This window comes from Diadema antillarum, unplaced genomic scaffold (genome assembly GCF_040938485.1).
Source record: "Diadema antillarum isolate AM-2024a unplaced genomic scaffold, OU_Dant_1.0 seq00001391_RagTag, whole genome shotgun sequence".
NCBI lineage: Eukaryota > Metazoa > Echinodermata > Echinoidea > Diadematoida > Diadematidae > Diadema > Diadema antillarum.
Window position 1 is genome coordinate 987,055 of NW_027272146.1, and position 20,420 is coordinate 1,007,474.

Consider the following 20,420-nt stretch of genomic DNA (forward strand, 5'->3'; position numbering starts at 1 on the left):
CATATTTCATAATCAGAATCTGATGTACCCTTTTAGTGAAACATTTGAATTTTGTTAGTCTACAAAAAAAAAAAAACAACAACATTCATTTATACTCGGGGAAAAGTGCTGTGAGTGGATGTATGAATGGGGATTTGCCCCTCCTACATGAGAGAGGTTATTTTTGACCTGAAATTCAGAGATATAGTGCACACTTTTGGTAAGATACTCAATTTTTGTTTCTATCAAAAGAGTAAGGAAAATGTAATGTAAAGGGGTGGATGGGGGAATCCCCCTCACATACATGTGGGAATATTTTAATTGCATCTGATGCGCCCTATTGGTGAAATATTCATTCTTTGTTTTTATTTTAAAAAGTAACAAAAATACATAGGCCTATAGTCCTATTCAGGGAAGTGTGTGGAGGTAAGTGTGTGTGTGGGGGGGGGGGTGCCCCCTTCCATCCGAGGGAGATTTTCCTCCAATTCAGGCCTGAAATTCAGAGATGTAGTGGATGCTTTTGGTATCATAAGACACTTTCAATTGTTTTTTCCATCAAAAGAGTGAGAAAAGTATAAAGTAGCATCCGTGAGTGCATTGATAGGGAAAGGGTGGGGGGGGGGGGGGGAGATTGGAGGGGATCCCACACGAGGGAGGCTTTTTTTCCCCGCATTTTTAGACTTGAAATTAAGATATCCGATGCACCCTATCGGTGAAAGTACATTTATTTGATTTTTGTTTCCATCAAAAATTTAATAAAAAGATATGTTAACAGAAGTGTACGTGCGGCCGTAGGGTTGCCTCTTCCTGACACAAGGGAGATTTTTTTTTTTTTTTTTTACCTTTGACACTGGCGAAGGCATCGAAGAAGTTAATTAAACAGATAATAATGATGATAATGATGAAATAAAAATCAGTGTGTTATTCAGTAATTGGGGACCCCCGTTTGCATTCCTGAATCACGAAGTCGTAAAGAAAAGAGTATAATCGAGTACGGTACTCTGGTCAAAAGATTGACTGAAAATTGGTATGCCACTTGTTTCCCTGTTCAATTTCATTATAGCATAATCACCTCAACCCTACTTTAAAATGATCTTTATAACAGAATGATTCCATTGTTATTCATTTTATCTGGTATTATCCATGGCTAAATAAAAAAAAAGGCTCCAAGATCTTCACTTCTATTAGAAAGTTGAGCAACATTGAAGACACACACCCTACCATAATTTTTAGTCAATACATTGTATTCTAAGTAAATTCTTCGTGAACCCCACTCCGGCTCCCCTCCCCCCCCCCCCCCCCCCCACCCCACCCACGTACCAATTGGAGGGTCCCGTGAGGTGGTGTAGCCACCGCCACCACCAAACAGCGAGATGATCTTTGGCCACCTAGTACCTGCACTCCGTTGATCACTGTCGATCCCCATCCCGCGCTTCATAGTCTAAAGATTTCATTTCACCATTAAAGATCCAAACAATAGCACGTAGAGCTGGAGTAAGCTAGCCAATGAATGCATGAATGGTCTGATGAATAGAAAGGTATACAGTCGGTCAGCGAGATTTACGAGAGAAAGGCAGGACATTTGTGGAATTTCGGCTGAACTACATGAGTGACCTGAAAGCGGTAAGTGTCAGTTTCGACGTGAAAAATCGTTGAATTATCGCCATCCATTCCTTTTATACGCAGTCACTACCACTCCAGGCTAGGCTGAGCGTTAGCCCCGGAGACCGCGCCGCCAGGTGTGGCGGCTGTCGGCAGTTAGCTGAGCGTGAGCTCCGTGCTTATAAATGATTGGTCCACACGTCTTTCCCCTAACACATCTTATATTCAATATGAGTGTGTTGTGTGCATTCTTTACAAAAAGTAATCTTACACCTTACACCTCACTGAGTAAAGGAATATGATGTGTAATTGATAAGTACCTGGTACTGTCGTACTTCACAGCTTTGTGTTGTTAACATAGATGTCATAGACCCTACAAGTAGATGTTTTTTATGTTTGTTTTACATTTTACTGAATTACAATTAGGGTCTAGTCTGTTTTGCTCATTGAGGCTTGAAAGGCAGTTTCTCGTCTCCTGAATGGTGTTTATTTTAGGTCCTACTAACTGCGACCAACGTTCCAGCCCAAACGCTCCCACAGTACAACGTAATGTGTGAAGGAGTGCCTTAAACTGCCGTACCGGGCGGTACCAACATTTTCAATCTGAGTATTAGAATGATGTGTGATGTAATTTATTAATCATATATTTGGCACAGTCACAGCTTTGTGTTACTTTGGTTAGCATCCGATGTGACCCTGCACCCCAAAACAAACGATAAGTTGCCAGACATGGATTTTTAGTGAAGCCCACACTCTGGAAAAGTTGGAACTGAGAAAAGAGGCTCTGAAGTATAGGGTGTATTCAAGCGCTCAATTTTTACTAAAGCCGTGCTACCTGTGCCACGAATGGGACAAAAAAACACATGATGTAAACCACTGGAGCAACAACAATGAAGGGATTATTGGATTGAGCTGATATTGAGCATGTTCTATAACACATTCTATCCATGATTTTAGAATAATGCCAACTTTCAAAGTAGTAGCATCATTCTTTCAAAAGCTATTAGAGTTGAAAGTGAAGAGTGTGCAGAGGATATCAAAAAAGAAAAAAAAGAAAAGTGGCCCCAAAGAAAAACCTGGTCATATTTCTCTACCAAAAAAGGGGGTTTTAGAAAAACTGCTGAAAACCCACTTTCCCATTCAATTTATGATCTTGAACTCAAGAATAGTGTAGAAGAAGAATATAGCTCTTTCAGAAAATATGGAAAACTCAAAATTGACTTGGTTGACCCATTTCACCTTTCTCGAGTCCTCACATAAAATCAAGGAGTGCGACTTTTTGTTACCTCCGCCAAGGGAGGAGGTTATGTTTTCATTACCGTTGGTTTGTTTGATAGTTGTAGTTAGTTACCGGTAGTTAGTTTGTCCGTATGCAAAATAACTCAAAAGTATTTAACGGATTTGGATGAAACTTGCAGTCCTGAAAGGTTTGGAATGACACAAGTAACAAACAATTAACTTTTGGTAGTGATCCGAGAATTTTGGGGGAATTTATGAAGGATTTTTGATATTTTGGCAGGTAGGGTCAATGAACTTGGGAGTTCAAGCTGCACGTATTGCGGTTTTAGGTCGAGGCGCGCCGTGCAGCTGAGGGTTTATGACGTAACAAAGGCTTCTATATTGGGAAATCGGATGCCTTTCAGCACACAATGCTATAAGTGCGTATGGGTAGAAATCACTGATATCTCTGCGGAAAAACAAGATCAGTGGTGGAAAAGAGCTGTATGCTTGGCGGAGGTCTGCGCTCTCGGAGTGCTTCTCTAGTTTGTTTTGTGATGCAGAGTCACATACAATAATATATGTTTTTATGTTTGTTTTACATGTTACTGTATTTTGCGCCTTGAGGCTTGGAAGGCAGCTTCTTGATGCAAATGATTGGTTTTTGATATAATTTGCAGTTAAAAAAATCAGACAGAGTGAGAAGTTTAGAGGCTTATTAAACTGTGAAACACAACCCGAACACCGAATGCAAAGCGTCAAGCGTTCGCACAGTATAAATGTGTACAAGCTATCCTAGGAGTGCCCCGGGTTGATAGAGGCTACAGTGTATATATGCTGTTCTTATGCATGATTTTCCCTAGATTCATGATTTCCCACCTTTGCGACTACCACGGTGCAGTGCATTTCTGTTTACAATCTGTCGAGGCAATTTAGTTGTGTGAGTTGCTGTTTTCATATATCAGTTGCTTTAAAAGAAAAAAAAATGTTGCCAAAATAAAACCCATGGAAGTACTGTAAATCCCATGTAGGCCTACGTGCAGTTTCAGAAAGTATCGGTGGGTTAACAATTGCACTGCTGTTGATTTGATATCGGTCCTGTTTCACTATAATGTTTACCCTCTGGTCTTGGTCCTGTTTCACCGTACTGTTTACCATCTGGTCTCCTCAGGAATCTACACTGATTTTAAAAGAAAGGCATCCACTATGAAGAGAGTAGCGATCATCGGAGCAGGTGTCTCTGGTTTGGCTTCCATCAAAACTTGCTTGGAAGAGGGGCTCGAACCAGTATGTTTTGAACAGACCAGTAATATTGGTGGGTGTGAAGTCTGATTCATTTTATCATCTGTGTACTATCAATTGGTGTCCATGCATCATAAGACAGTATTCTGTGTTTTACTATTAATATTACAGCTATGTATTACTTTTGTTCTACTCTTATAAACATATGGCTAAAAAATATGTTGTTTTACATCGATTCAATTGAAATACTTCATCTAGTTTGAGCTAACTAATAAGATGCATTGTACCACACAACCATGTACAATGACCATAATAGCAATGGAGTTGCCTTTCACAAACACAAGCAAAATGATATCACCTTGCAGGAGTGCGACAGCTTTAGACATCACAGTGATGTAAGGTCAATTTTTAGAGTAATTTTGTGTTAATACACTAATTTCAACTGATTGCAAATTCTTCCCACCCCCCCCCCAAAAAAAAAGCAAAGAAGATTACGCATCAAATAAATAAAAATTGAATACAAACAAAGCAAGTCATAAATTCGTTCTGCCTGTTGTTGACTCACTACATGATATGATAGTAGATTAACTTTTTACAGAAGATTCAGCAGTGTGAAACCGCTTTGGAGCATTTGCAGCCACCCGAAATTATGATCACATGGTCCATGAGATTTGTAGAGTCATGAGTAATAGAGTAACATTCTGATGTGAAATGGTATACCACCATAGGATTATCATCATCATGTTTCATTATGAGTGTATGCATTGAGGGTAAGGACTGATGCACCCAGGGCCTCCTGTTCCAATTTTCTGCAAGTGAGTGCAATTACCTCATATTAAATGTAGGCCCCCTACTGATCATAATGAGGTATATGCTTGGAACTGTAATGGAATCCTATGGATTGTAAATGTAAACTAGTCTTTGAGGAAAATAGTTCTCTATAGGTTCTGGTAGTTGAAACTTTTTGCCCTAATTTTAATATTCTGAATCGAAAAAATCTGGTTCCAAGTGAAATCCACTGATCTTGACCTTCTAGTCTGCACAAACATAATGGCTGCTGAATCACGTGAAATTGCCAATATGAGATATATTTTATTTTTTTACTTTTTTACTTTTTTTAAGATGGGAGGGGTGGGGGGACTGCAGAGGTCAAGGGTGGCACTGATGTGACACTAATAGAACTTTGGCTTTTGCTAAATGCATGGTATCATTCTGTTTTGCCAACTTGTTGTGGAACAGGTGGTGTTTGGAAGATTCAAGTGGAGGAGGGAGCTGACCCACATGGACCGCCATATATCTACAGAGGACTTGTCAGCAATATCTGCAAGCCAATGATGGCTTTTAGTGATTTCCCATTCCCTCCTGAATGGCCACCATACCTGCAGGTGATTATTACCTCCGCGAAAGAAGGAGGAGGTTAAGTGATCATCAGCGTTGGTTTGCCTGTTTGCAAAATATACGCTCAAAAAGTTGTGTATGGATTAAAATGAAACTAACATAAATAGTCAATATTCATTTAAGGAACACCTCATTCATTTTTTGTAGTGATTGGGGAATTTTCATGGATTTTTGAAGGATTTCATATTTTGGCATGTAAGGTCAACGAACTTGGGTTCAAGCTGTGTGTACTGGACATTTCTACAGGCACTTTAAAAGCATGTGCTCTGCTCAGGCAAGGTGCCGTGCATTGGCATAAACAAAATGCTTCTCTTTTGGGAAATTGCATGCGTGTAAGGGTGGAAATGAGTTGCTTGCTTGGCGGAGGTCTGTGGTCTCCGAGTGCTTTACTAGTTTTCCCATTTTTCTCTCTTTTTTTTTCTAAATTGAAAGCTTGCTGGCTTTCAATATTATCCTCTTTTCCATCAAAATTTGCCCCAGGAGCAAAGGATAAGACTTTCCTTTTCAGTCTGGGAGTATTAAAAACCCAGGAGATTTAAGGAGAAACTGGAAGCAGATGTTCCATACGAGATTACAGCCAAGTTCCATACAGGATTTCAACATTTCATCTGAAATACAGCTTAAAACCACATGTAAATATCAAGAACGTTTTCTTTGGTCTGTAGCATGTTCTTATTGTGGCCTATGTCTTAGCCACAGTCTATGTACATTTAATGTATTGATTATGACGTATGTGCCTGTAAATAAGTTATATGCGTATTTTATTATTGAGTAATAATGAGCGCTGCGCTATTTGAGGCGCGCCTCTTTGTGCGTTTTCTGAGCGCATCGCGCTCATTTTTTAGCATTGTTGTCTCATTGCCAAGATGTGGGATTCTACCAACGCTTGGGTTTGCAGACATTTTTAAGAGATAGATACTTACTGACTAGACAATTCACAAGACGGGAGATAACCTTTTGATTGTCCGATAAACTTGCACGGAGACAAGAGAACTGTGACGCCGTTTTTCTTCAGGAACAGTTGTTACACTTTCTCAGTCTTAATCGCTCCCCGATCTCTTTTGACTGTTTCATCTCCGCTAACTCTCCTGACTGTCTCATCGTTACCCGAGCTCTCTTGACTTTCTCATCGCTACCCGAACTCTCTCGACTGTTTCATCGTTACCCAACCTCTCCTGGTTTTTCATCTCTGCGAACTCTCTGGACTGTTTCATCGCTACCAGAATTTCATTATCTCTACGAACTCCCTTTAACTGTTTCATCGCTACCAGAACTTTATCATCTCCGCGAACTCTCCTAACTGCATCATCACTACCAGAACTGCAATATTCTCAGTTTCCTGCTACCAGGACATTCATTTTTATTCATCTGCAACATTTGCCTGATCTCTCCTGACTGTTCGTATATATAGACCTATTTAATGATATTCTCAATTGTCACGGTAACATGCTACTCTAATTCAATTGCTTTATTTTGGTTATAATTCATACCGTTCAAAGTAATCTAACTTGATGAGTGTATATTGAAGTTGTTTATAATCCAAGAGAGTGTAGAATGTGGTCTATTACTTTTATTAGATTTGTTTTGGATCCCAATACAATTGTCAAGTCCTCATTTCTTTGTCATTGGTTACAAACAGATATAATTTCAAGTTCCAGTTAAGAAATTCACTGAAGAATTTAATGTTTTATTTTTTTAAACAATAAAAGAACGTAATTGATTATTTAATTAATTCCTTTGTTTACATTTGTTGATCTTTGTGTTGTCTCAACCGAATATTTATAGTTTTTTGGAGGTTATAAAGGAAAGAATATGTTATATCAATATATTTGATAGTTTCAAATCCTCCACAAGCTTCATGTCCAAACTCTCAGGGAGAGTGGCTTGGAGCATGGAACATCAAAGCCAGTGAAATGTTAAGCATTCAGTTGTCATGCCGTAGCACCTACGCATAAATTTGAACAAATTCTAAAGAGATTCCACTCCTCTGACACCTCCCTGTTGTTGTGTTCTTACTCCTTTTGACAAATAGGGTGAGGATGTCTGCAAGTATTATGTTGACTACACAAACCACTTCGACCTCTGGAAGAACATCCGGTTCAACACCAGAGTAATTCGAGTGGAGAAAGCAGATGATTTTGAGGAAACAGGACGATGGATTGTGAGATCACAATGTAGGGAAGAAGATGTCAAAACGGAGGTACGTATGTTGTCTGTAAGTTGTTGTTGGTTTTTGTGTAGTTCAATATTTTATCATTGGTGCATCGGTCCACCTAGATGTGTTTTGTCATCTCAAAGTTTGACTTGCAAAGAAAAAGAAGGAAATAACCAAAAATGACTTTCATTGCTGTTACCATCAAGTATGATAAAATGATGATTCAAGATATGTCTTTTTTCATGCTAAAGTACATATTTAGTTCTTACCAGTACCATGGTCATCATTCATCCTTTGTAGAATGCAATTTTTGCGAGTTCAATTGGAGGATTACAAAAGCAAGTGTAATTATGTAGTTTTCTAGATTATGTAGATTCAGGGTTTGGTTGTGTATTTTAAATGCTTTTTTTTTTTAAAGAGTACACTCCACTGCTCTACATGCCTTGATACCCTCTCATATCCTACTTGATTTTCTCTCTCACCCTGCAGGTGTTTGATGCCGTCATGGTGTGTTCTGGTTTCTTCTCATCAGGTTTCATTCCTAAACACCCTGGTCTAGCAGAGTTCAAAGGTCAGGTGCTTCACGCCTGCCAGTTCCGCAGAGGATCAGATTTCAAGGACAAGACTGTCTTAGTTGTAGGTAATGATGAATGCCACTGGAACTTCAAACCTTTTGAGATGTGTCACTTTGTAGTCACATGACTTTGCAAATTCAGAGACTCCAACTCCCCCACTCTCCCGACCAATTTCTCAAATCTGCCACTCTTCCGTTTGAGTTTGAATTTCTCCTGCTCTAGCTAAGTCACTGGCTTGAGATGTGTGTTCTTCTGCTTACACATCTTTTTTTTCCATGCCAGCATTGTGTCCAAATTAACTCTTAACGTGCCATGGTCGCCGAATGGCGACCTTAGTCCTTACGTGCCATGGTCGCCAATCGGCGACTAAGAACAGCGAGAAAAGCATTGATCATTTAAGTTCTTGTGGTACCGTAATGTGTTACATCAAGCAACTGCCAATGATATGTACTGGTAGCTGATTAGCATAGCCATTGTTTCCACTAAAAATATGAGCATGGTTACATTGGAAAATTTTGAGTAAAGACACCATTTTTCAGCTAGATGTATTTTTTTCGCATCGGGAAAATCCGCAGCGGGCGCACCCTCTGCGAGATGTGTATGGATCAAAAGTCTCATTGGTAAACCACGCGTGTGTATGCTATTGACTCTGCGTGTATTGTCTATGCGGTTCCACTCGCATTGGATGCTGTCCTGCGGGAAGCTGCTTTAATTTTGTCCCTCATAGAGGGTAAGCTTTCGTTCGTCGGTGAAGTCTTTCATCCTTTTGTGTTGGTGAACGTCACTAATCGTCCCCACGCTAGCATAGGAATTGCACACGGACAAAGGCCTGCCGATTTCAATAGAGTACGCCCGCCCGCGGTCCACTTAGGCAAAAGGAGGATGAGCAGGTTCTTCCTTCTCAGGTGGACAAAAGACACTATTCCAGGGCCCAGGACAATTACTTTAGTTTCAAATACAGGATCTGGGATTAAAGGACTCAGATTTGGGAATGCATTACTTAGGCAGAAAGAGAAATTGCTAAGACAAAATAAACTGCTAGTATCTTTGGAATCAATTAATTCTAGAAGGCAATATTGTTATTATTTGAAAGAGGAGATGTTGCTCTAAAACTTTCTCACAGAGTCAAGAGAGCGTTCCATTGAAGAAAAAACAGGACTGACTCTTTTTTTCCATACTACACAAAAAATTCTTATAATTTTTTTGATGTATCAATTACTTCTGCAATATTTCAGATTCAGATAGATATTGTGGCAGACTGACTGCATGACACGAAAGAGCAAACATTTCTTGATATACATCTGTATGTTGTGTAGAACTCGATTCAAAACAGTCAATAGTTTCAGAGATATGGCGGTTTTAAATTTCATTGTCAGTCCAGTTTTGGAACGTTTTGGCGTTAGGTAAAAACCTCTGGCACGTAAGGGGTTTTGGGCCTGGCACATTAAGAGTTAAGCTAAGATGGCACCAGAGGAAATGTTTAATTCAAGAGCTTCCACTACCTGCAGCAGGCGGCTGCAAATGACGTCACACCTAGTACTTGTGATGTACTCAGTGCTGCACTACTGCCACAAAATATTGTGTGCATTGCAACTGATTGACAATTGCCCCACATCAACGTTAATAACACTGAATCGATCAGTGTTTTCGTAGTAGCCATGATGATTTAAAAAAAAAAATCATTGGCTTATATACTCGAGCACAATTCGAACCTACATGTATACGACATCCTGATCTCCGGACAGGTGTCATCTCCACTAGACCACCGAGCTTCCGCCCAACAGCAAGTGGTGGCTCTAATCCTCATAGCATACAGCAGGTACTGCGTAATTATTCAAATTCATTAAATTCTTCTGTCGAGATGTTTTCATTGCAACTGATTGACAAATTGCCCTACATAGACGTAAATAAGCACTGAATTGATCAGTGTTTTTAATTAGTAGAAGCCAGGAGGAACCATAGTTTCGAATCCTGCTCGAGTATGTACGCCCATGATTTTTTATCATCATGGCTACTACTAAAAATAATTTGTCCATCAGTTGCAATGAGAACATGTCGACAGAAGAATTTCATGAATTTGAATAATTGTGTGCATTATCCTGCAATCAAGAGTCTCTAGTGTGCTGACAGGTCCAGACAGGAAAAAGACTTTCATGTAAGAGGTGCTGAAGTTTAGGGTCTTTGCAGTTTTGACCAAAGAAAGAACAGAATTTACATTAAGAAATAATGAAAATGATAATAATTTACAATGAGGAGCAATTTGTTTGCAGGTTAACCGACAGCATCCGATGTAATGTTATCATCGCCATTTTTTATTCATGTGCATGGTGACCAACATCACCTTTTCATGGAAACATGAGGTAACTAAGCAAGGCTTCCCCAAGTTTTATGCAATCCTCATGATTTTACTCTATCTATTCCATTCAGGTTTGACATGGATTAAGTCTTATTTTAATTTGTATGTTCTTTCAGGGTTCCCATCCCATCAGGGAAAATTATTTTACTTTTTTCCAGTCAGGGAAAAGTCGGAGAATTTGATCAAAATGCCTCAAATCAGAGAAAATTCAGGAAATTTTGAATTGCCCAAAAATCGTAAGTAGTCAGTAGGACTCTTAAATTTTGTTACATGTCAAAACAACATCCACTGGATGAAAACTGGAAATGAGTTGAAATAGTTTCATGGAAGTTTGATTCTTCATCAGGAAAAAATCTGGAAAATCTGGGAGTTTTATTTTCTCGAAATGCTGGGAACCCAGTCTAAGCTGTTCTCAATGTCTTATTTTTTTTCAATGATTTGACAGGTGCTGGCCATTCTGCTGGGGATATTGCAGTGTTATGTGCTGATCATGCTAAAAAGGTATCAATGATTATATTCCACATACTAAGAATGTTGCAGTAGGATTGGTCCAGAACTCATCACGTGATGAAGCGTAGTTTTGCCCATCACATCACCTGAGAAGAAAAGTTTGTTACACTCTATGTTGATAGTCCCTTTTGTTTCGCTGATCTCCACACAGTCCACACAGTCCTAACACAAGATGAGTACACGCGAAATAAAAGTGCGTTGCACTGTGGACTATCATGTGACCGAGGTCACTTGATAGTACACAGTACAAAGCACTTTCACTTCGGTGCGGCGCGGTGCGCGCAGCAAATTCATTGTTTTGTCATCTACGCGCACACGAAGCCTAATACCTAAAGACAGCTAAAACGGTTTCAGATGTGGAATAAAATGGGAATTTCTAGGACCCTAGATGTGGAATATAAAGCAAATAATCAACTTTTAGTTTCAGGCAATAAGACAAACTATCACTTCCTCGGCAATCTGAATGTGTACGCTATCTTTCCTCAGCTGCGCTTCGGAAAGATAGCTACATCCAGATCGCCTCGGAAGTGATAGTTTATCCCATCACCTTCACCAACGTTAATTATTTGCTTACTAGCAGTGTCCAAAAAGAGAGAGATAGAGACAGACAGCAACAGAAGGAGACCATGACAGACATAGACGGCATGTTAGCTGCTCAGTTTTGTTTGTGTTTTTTCCTCCACAAATGAATAGCAGATCCATGTGAATAGTTTCCAAAGTGAAAATGGCCACACACCAAAATATTGTCTCCTTCAACATGAATGCAAATTACATCGTCTCCAAAGTGGGAAGATGCTTACCTTGGTCTTAAAGTGATATCACTTATTTCTCATTCCATCACTGTGGTTCTTGATGGCAAATTAGTCCACTTTGGAAATTGGCTATACAAATTTAGATTCATCAGACATGCTTGCAAAATTATAGAGTACACTGTATATGTCATCTGTGGAGGCATTTCATTAAGCATTCTGTACGACAAAATTATAGACGAATTTGCCCTCAGCCAATCAGATGCAAGGATTTTAGTAGCTTGTAACAGTTTGTCTGAAAAATGTCCGACCAACACGCTTCATGAAACGCCCCCCACTATACTTATGTATATATATACACATGCAGGGGCGGATCCAGGAATTCTGTAAAGGGGGGGGGCTTGACTAATATTTCTGGTGGCACTTCTGGGTTACATTTCATTTTTTTCTTTTTATTTCTTTTGTTTTTCACGAAAAATAAAGGGGGGGGGGCATGCGCCGGTTGCGCGCCTCTCTGGATCCGCCACTGACATGTATATGTATATATATGTATATTGCGGCAAACATTTTCAACTGTAAGGACTACACATTGTAGGTTATTATGGAAACAACTGCAGACTTCAATTCTGTTGAGTATATGATCAGTATATGTGAAAATGATACATTGCATGTTTGCTGTGTTGAAAGGTGGTGATTAGCCTCAAGGAGGGGGCTTGGATTATTCCTCGTGTGCTAGGCAAGGAGCCAGTGGATGCTCGCGTCAACCAGCGATGGAAAAGTTTTATCCCCTCCTGGCTGGTCCACCACGTGACGGACAGAGTAGTAGAGTCGATACAGGACTGGGATGGTCTTGGGCTTCGGCGGCAGACGCCTCCACACAAGAGCCCTGCCATGATCAACGACCGCCTCCCTATGGATATCATGAGTGGCAGAGTCAGCATCAGGAGTGGGATTCAGAGCTTCCAAGGGTCAAGGGTCATCTTTGATGACGGAAAGGAGATGGATGATGTGGACTGCGTGATATTTGCCACTGGCTACAGTTTGAAATTTCCATTTGTTGATGATGAAATCCTCTCAGGTGGGATATTAGATTTGAATCAATTAAACAAAGTGTGTGTGAAACGGTGGTCACTGGAACCACAGGTTTTGAATGTAACTAAAGGGAGCACTTGTGATCATATGCTCTAAACTTAATTAGTAAACTTAATAATGCTCTAAACTTTTCCAACTTGCTTTCAATCTCCATTGGTGTGTAAATGATTTGAAAGCCAGGATGAGAAAATTTCATTTAACCCTAACTGCACGGGGGGGGCCTAGAAGGCCCCCCCATACTTTTGGCAATTGCATCACGACCGCAGGGAATTTCGAAATCTTTCTTCATGACTTTTTTCCCCGAAGTCTTGCGCACATTTTGATACCACATTTGTCCGTATCGGACCTACCTAGGGGGTGTTATGGGCCAATTAGTATGCGCATGTCATTAAAACGGCTAATCGCTGCATATATTTGTGTACAGTTACATACTGTCAATAGACCATGGCTTGCATTACTGTTTAAATTTTGCACAGGAATTGGTTTTCCACTTGGTTCATGCTTTAATATTCTGAAATAAACAAACAAAAATCAAAGTTTAGAAACAATGATATACATAAGGAATATAAAACAATAGAAAACATAAGAAATAAAAACAACACAAAACATAACAAAAAAGGTTTTTTGCTCGTTTTTTTTCTCTCTGAAGGGGAAATTGAGTTTTTATCCGCGTAGATGATTCAAATAACTCTTATTCTTCCACATGATTTACTGGGTACTCTTAGAAAACAATAAAATACATAACAAATGTAAACTGTAAAAACAAAAGAAATAAAAGCATTGGAAAAACAAAAGAAAAAAGTGATATTTTCACTTTTAGACAAAAAACATGATTCTGTAAAGTTAATTTCAAAAATGTTTTATGAGTATGGCAAATAACTTGTTTGATTTTTCTCACATTTCTATACTTTTTGTATTCATTGATTTTTCCTATATTTTGCACGCAAAGTCACATATGAGCTAATTTTTATTTTAAAAATCATAAATGTACATAAATTTGCATAAATTATACTTCAAGTTTACAATATCAGGGACATTAGAATAGAGTTGAAAAGTATGGTAGTGCCCATGGGTCCTGTAAAAGGATAATTTTACTTCCAGTTTCATTTTAGTACGTCATACATTTCAAAAGTATGCAAAAATTCATAAGTAGTAAATTTGCATATTAATAGTTTATGCAAATCTGCTGTACTTATAAAAATAGATAAGAATTGATTTATTTCACATTTGGGAAACATTCTTCATTATTACACAGTTTTCATGTGATTTTGTACTTGTTTGGGCTGAAATTTTAAAAATATCCCCCAAATGCATAAAATATGCATTATGAATAATTAATTTGCTAATTATGCAAAAAAATTGCATAATTTGATTAAAATAAATTACACCATCAGATTCAGCACGCAAAGTTCTATCAGCATACAAATTTTCAAGTTCATCGGACATTGCGTTTCCGAGATCAATGGGGGGGGGGGGGGGGGGGGGCTCCCAGCCCCCCCCCCCCCCCCCCCAGTATTTTCATGGAGCCAAATAGCCCAGTACAGTAAGGGTTATACGCTCCTTAACTTTTACCATGAAATCATTGCTTCAAGGCTATTGGCATGGCAAAAAGCCAGAATATATCACATTTGTAAATTTCAAAGTGTAGAAAGAGTGATTCTTGTACCGGTACAGGGTTTCCTAGGGATTGCTAACTATCCACTGGTCTGCCAAACTTGATCGAATTACATCTGCTGCTCATGGATACTTTGCTTTCAAGTTCAAAGGCAAGATTGTTTATGCGTGGCATGTAACAGATAAAAGTGATGATACCATCTGTGCAATGGCTGACTCTTGCAGGTGACTTGGGCCAACTAGACCTGTATCTCCATGTCCTCCCACCACGCCTGACCCATCACACCATGGCTGCTGTTGGATACGTTGTGGTCCGTGGTGCCGCAGGACCTGCTTTTGAACTGCAAGCCCGCTATGCTGCCAAAGTGTTCAAGGGAGAAGCCAAGTTGCCCAGTCTGCCAGAAATGATGTCCGACATCCGGGCCAGGCGGGACAGAATTTTCAAGCAGCTTGGTCACTATAGACCTATGGTAAGGCACCTTCCTCGAGTCACTCTTTGACTTGTCCAACCAGTAGTGCCTCAAGCTGCAAGTGCCTTAAAGGCATACATATGTAATTTACCATTTGCTGATGAAACAAAAATCCAGCATTAGTGCTTTAAAATAGTTCTAAATAAATGTGAGTTATTGATAGAAACAACCACTGTAAGAATTTGAATCCGTATAATCAATGTTAAGTGTTGTTAAATACACAAAATATGAACAATAGTTATAATAAAAAGAAAAATGTTTCCAGACTAAACCATCTACAGTTACCGTTTATTGAGAAAACACTGATATCTCCTTATATTTTAGGCTTTATTGTGAAAGTTTTATATGGTAGTGTGTTTTGTGATACAACAGACCTACACATATGCGTGAAATGTGATATCTAGAACATTTTTTTAAATCACTGCTCCCAAAGGTAAACTGGACCTGTAAAGGGGAATTCCAGTTGATTTTCATAATTTCACATCATGTGGTACATGTTAAATTGACAGTTGCATGTGTAGATTTGTGGAATTCATTTTTTTGTCTCTGAACAGAGAAACCAATCCTGAAAATCCCAATTGGATTACACTGAATATGGATGACGACATAGAGCCTCGCATATCTCAGAATTGGCATGTGCCAATATAATTCCAATACAATACCACTCGCTTAACAAGTTCACCTGTGTAGAATTTGCGCATGCTTTCTGAGGTTCTGTTTCCTTGAGCCCCCACTTGCGCATTCTTGTGGTGAAGCTACTATGTCATCATCCTTGTTCATTGTGATTTGTTACTCATTTTGAAAACATTCTAAATCCTCGTCCAAATCATTAAATTCTGAAACCCTGTACCCAGTATAACCAATCTATAGTTGTTCAAATGTATCTTAATGCCTGTAAATCATCCAGATCCCTTTAATTGAAAACCTGGAGAAAACTTTATTGAGATGCAGTAGAACCATGATAGGATGCTATAATACATATTTTTTAATAACATAGTAACATCAGTGGCAGATTTTCCCCCTGTTAATGTATTGCCAGCTTACTTTCAGCATCACTGAAATCTCAGATGTGTTATCAACTTCTAGCCCTGTTGTTTAACCCTAATCAGGCCGGGGAGGGGGGGGGGGGGGGGGGGGGGAGTGGATGGGGGGCAGAATAATTTTGCAACGCGAGAAGACCTCGTCATGAGGCTTCTTGACTTTTTTCTTTCACATTTCGCGCAACTTACTTTTGAGACCAAATTTGCAACGTTTGTGCATACCGTTATTAAGGCATGCCCATTTTTATAACAGCATGTCACCCCAAAACGTGTATAATTTAGTGATTATGTGTACATTTCCTAAAACAAAAGTAAACAACAAAAAATGCTTAATTTCTTTTTAGAAATACATAAGAATTTAAACGACTTTTGGAAGTTTTTATGATGTACGATTGTTGAATATGTCAAAACAGATATACAAACCTAATAGACATTAAATTCTCCAAATTTGTGTTTAAAAGGCCAAAATAAGTTGTTGGGTCTAATTTGCATAATTGATAGATTGATATTAACAATTGATAATTTCAAAAAAAAAAATTTAAGACAACCTTGTAGATTATGGCCTAAAAACTTGGCCTGTTTAGAGTTAATTCCTGTAGAATTCAGCCAGTGTTTTCCATGAACAGAGTCAAATGGTAAATTCTTAAGCCAACATTCTGTACCCCTGTATCGGCTTGTACCAGGTATATTGCCTTGTGATATACTGCAATGAACTCGGATCAGAACACTCCTCCCCTGCATTCCTTAGTCATCACTCATCGCAATGTTTTGAGTCAATCCAGACAAGCTCCTACCGTAGTCAGTCAACCTTCTGTTAGTTCTTAACTTGTGAATCACTTTAATATGGGTATATATGCATGAGCAACTGCATGACCCCACTCATGACGTTATTCTTTTTAAACTCCTTTTTAGTCAGTGAGTCAGTTCAGCAACTAATGAATTAAACCGTCGAGTCATTATTCCCCCCCATATACCTCTGAATAAACAAAAAGCTTATCTTGCAAGTCTGAGCGATAAACTTATATTTGCAGTCTCTACTTCCATCATCAAATCCTGTGAGTCTCAGTGCATGATTTCCCGAGTCACATTGATATTCTGTAACGTGGTACAAACAGTAAGCCATGCTGTCAATTGAATAGACTATAGCAGTATATCACTTAGGTAAGTATATCTCAGCTGTTATGTACCATTCAAATCTTGTTTCAGTAGTTTCTATGTATGGTTCTTTCTTTAACTTAGAAGCTAAAGGAGCAGTGTCTCTCACTATTTCTCCATCAAGCAATTTCAGTCTGGGTATACTGTGGCTCACAAAGAGCTAGAAGTCACTGTGAATATCATTAACATGAAATTCTTTCTTTTTTGTCACTCTTTATGCTGAATGCCTAAAATCATCAGATCCTACCTCCGGAGTACCAGGACAGACTGGCACGTGAAATCGGTGCCCTGCCAAGTCTATGGAAGCTCCTCTTCACCGATCCCAAACTTGCTTACAGTTTCTTCTTCGATTCAATGTATCCCCCGTGCTATCGTCTTGTGGGACCCCATGCCATGCCCGGTGCAAGGGAAGCATTCCTCCGTAGTTCTGAAGACCTCATGCATGGCATCACCCCGAGCTCAGTCAGGAATAAGAGCAAGCCATGTAGCAAGGATTCTAGCATGAGTGTTACCAAACTGCTAGGGTTTTCTGTGGCTATACTAAGTATTTTGGCCTTCTGTGTTGGGATGGTGCAATGACATACAGTGAAAGGAGGAAGATAAACAAGTAATTGAAGTATATTTTTCAGATGAATGAATGCTGACATTTAATGCATATAAGCCATCAAGTCTGTCGAGAAGTTACATATACTTCAGAGGACAATGGTCACCTAGTACCTCCTGGGTCTATCAGGGAATAATTTTCCTGGGATTGCATTGCAGTTTGCTGTGCATGTTGAATATGACTGCTAGACAAAATGTATTTGTATAGCAATATTCTATTACTTAGAATTATATACCAGTTTGATCAGAATATTACACAGTATGTCCGTTTACTAAAATTTCTGTACAGTATTATAAGGGAATTTACTCCCTGTCTATCCAAGGAGGTGCTCGCCTATTAGTTCCTTGGTCTGTTCAAGACAAGTGATAGTACAATTGTATGTCAGTTGGTGATAGTGTGACATTCACAATTTGCTAATGATAATTAGATACTATTCACGATATACAGTGAATGAATGTCATATACACGTTTTTGGTTCTTTTCCTATGAACAAAAGAAATCAAGTCTGAAAACCTTGACAAGGAGAATTTATGAATAGATCACAAACATCAATACAGTGCACTCCCTTTTAGGCTATATAATGGGACTAGTGGTTTTCTTTCATTGTAACGAAACTTTGTTATAAACCAAAAGTGAAGTATGTAAAAATATAGTCTATTATGATGTTGGCGCCCGAATTTTTCTTAGTTGTAAAGAGAATTTCATTATAAATGGGTTCTTTGAAATGGGAGCGCACTGTATAGTACAAAAAGTAATATAACTGTTATGTATCCTATGAAAGTTGACATGTATGTGTACAAGTAGACAAAGTTGTGCTTATCAACTTTTGGGTGCACATTCTCGAGGTCAAAGGTCAATGGTCAAGGTCAAATCTAGAAATTCACCATTTCCCCCCATATCTATGCAGTGCTTTGAGATATTTTCTTGAAATTTTATGTATACATGTATCGCCTGATAAAGATTCTTTGGGAAAAGTTTTAAGCCATGAGGTCAAAGGTCAAATGAAAATGCTAAAATTTCCCTTTTCTCCATATGTCGGAAATGGTTCAACTATGTATCTTCATGGAACTTATTCTGTATGCATTTACTGCATGACAGTGATTCTGTTGATATTTGGGGGTCATGGGCCAAAGGTCAATGTCAACTCCTCAAAATTTCTCTATTAACCCATATCTATGCAGTGCCTGAAGGTTTTTTCTTGAAACCTAGTGTATACATGTACTATTGTATTACCCAGTAGTAATTCTCTAGGAAAGTTTTGGGCCAAAAGGTCAAAGATCAAGTGGAAATGCTAAATTTCACTTCTTCCTCCATATATTGGAAGTGCCTCAAAGTATCATCGTGAAATTTAGTTTATATTCATATGTGTGCATATACTGCCTGACAGTGATTCTCCTGGGAGTTTTAGGGTCATGGCGTCAAAGGTCAAGGACTAAAGGTCAGGTTGGAATGCTAAAATTTTACTACAGTGTATTTAATGCTGAAATTACACTTTTTCTCCATACCTTTGAGATTACTCAATGCATAAACTTATAAAAGGGTCAAAGGTCAAATAAAAATCCTCTCAAATCCCTGAATACCTGCTCTCTGAAACAATATAGCCATTCATCCAATTAAACCTAGTTCAGGGAATGTGAACACTCAGCACATTTGTGGCAAAAATTTTGCCAATTTGTGAAACAACTGTCGTCACACATTGTCAAGACGTACGACACGTGTATTGACCTATTGGGAAAGCCATGTATTATGTCAGAGGCATCATTTTTATAGTTACTAATGGATCATATAACACACTGGATATGCTATTAAAAAGTAATACTATTATCATTTCATAGATACTTTTGATTTTTTCCACTTAACATATGAACACTTTGAGGAAATGATGTAAATTTATGTACCCTATAATTATGCCATTACTCTTCAAATGTGTGTTACACCTGAAAGACATGTAATGACTGATTCCAAAATATTGGAGGCAAATCATACCAAGTATGCAAAGATGCTAATGGATGTATGGATACAAAGTTACCATGGTAGTATTCGTATGTGTTAGCTGTCATATGCATCATGCAAGTGCTATTACAAGAGTTTTTGTGTATGCTTAAAGGGATAGTTTAGTATTGATGGAGAGGAGAATTGGGCTTTTAACTTTTTTGTGAGATACCAAGAAAACACTTACAAAATAGTACAGAGCAAACCATTCAAAGAGGAATTCAAAGTTTATTTGATGAAAATCGGGTTTGGAATGACTGAAACATCCAAAAACAAAGTAAAACAAAGCGATCGCAATAAAGTGTGGGTCCCACACTTTACTACAATCGCTCTACTTGGATATCTCAGTCATTTCAAAACCAATTTTCATCAAATAAACCTTGAAATCCTCATGGAATTACATGCTCTTTCATATTTCATAAGAGGTTTCTCATTATCTCACAAAAAAATGTTAGAACCCTAAAATTAGGTCTCAATCAAAACTTTACGATCCCTTTAATCCTGTAGCTTCAGAGCCAAAGCAGCAATATCTTCAGTAGTTCATGAGTCTCTCTTAACTTTAATATATAGACTACAGTAGTTTTTTTTTTCAAAACTTTGTTGTCGTTTTTTTACATCACAGTATACATCAAATATGTAGTTGATAGACATGCTGCATGTCTCAAATAA

At 38.5% G+C, this 20,420-nt stretch overlaps 1 protein-coding gene across 1 annotated transcript; it reads left to right on the forward strand.

Moving 5' to 3' along the window:
• Window positions 1–1,415: 1,415 nt before the first annotated feature.
• On the forward strand, window positions 1,416–18,756 carry LOC139708965 (flavin-containing monooxygenase 5-like). Its single transcript, XM_071620934.1, has 9 exons — window positions 1,416–1,602; window positions 3,971–4,114; window positions 5,281–5,426; window positions 7,472–7,639; window positions 8,084–8,234; window positions 10,971–11,026; window positions 12,472–12,862; window positions 14,716–14,960; window positions 17,396–18,756. Exons 2-9 carry the CDS (start codon window positions 4,006–4,008, stop codon window positions 17,732–17,734), a joined length of 1,605 nt encoding a protein of 534 aa, XP_071477035.1. The 5' UTR covers window positions 1,416–1,602; window positions 3,971–4,005; the 3' UTR covers window positions 17,735–18,756.
• The last annotated feature ends 1,664 nt before the right edge of the window (window positions 18,757–20,420 follow it).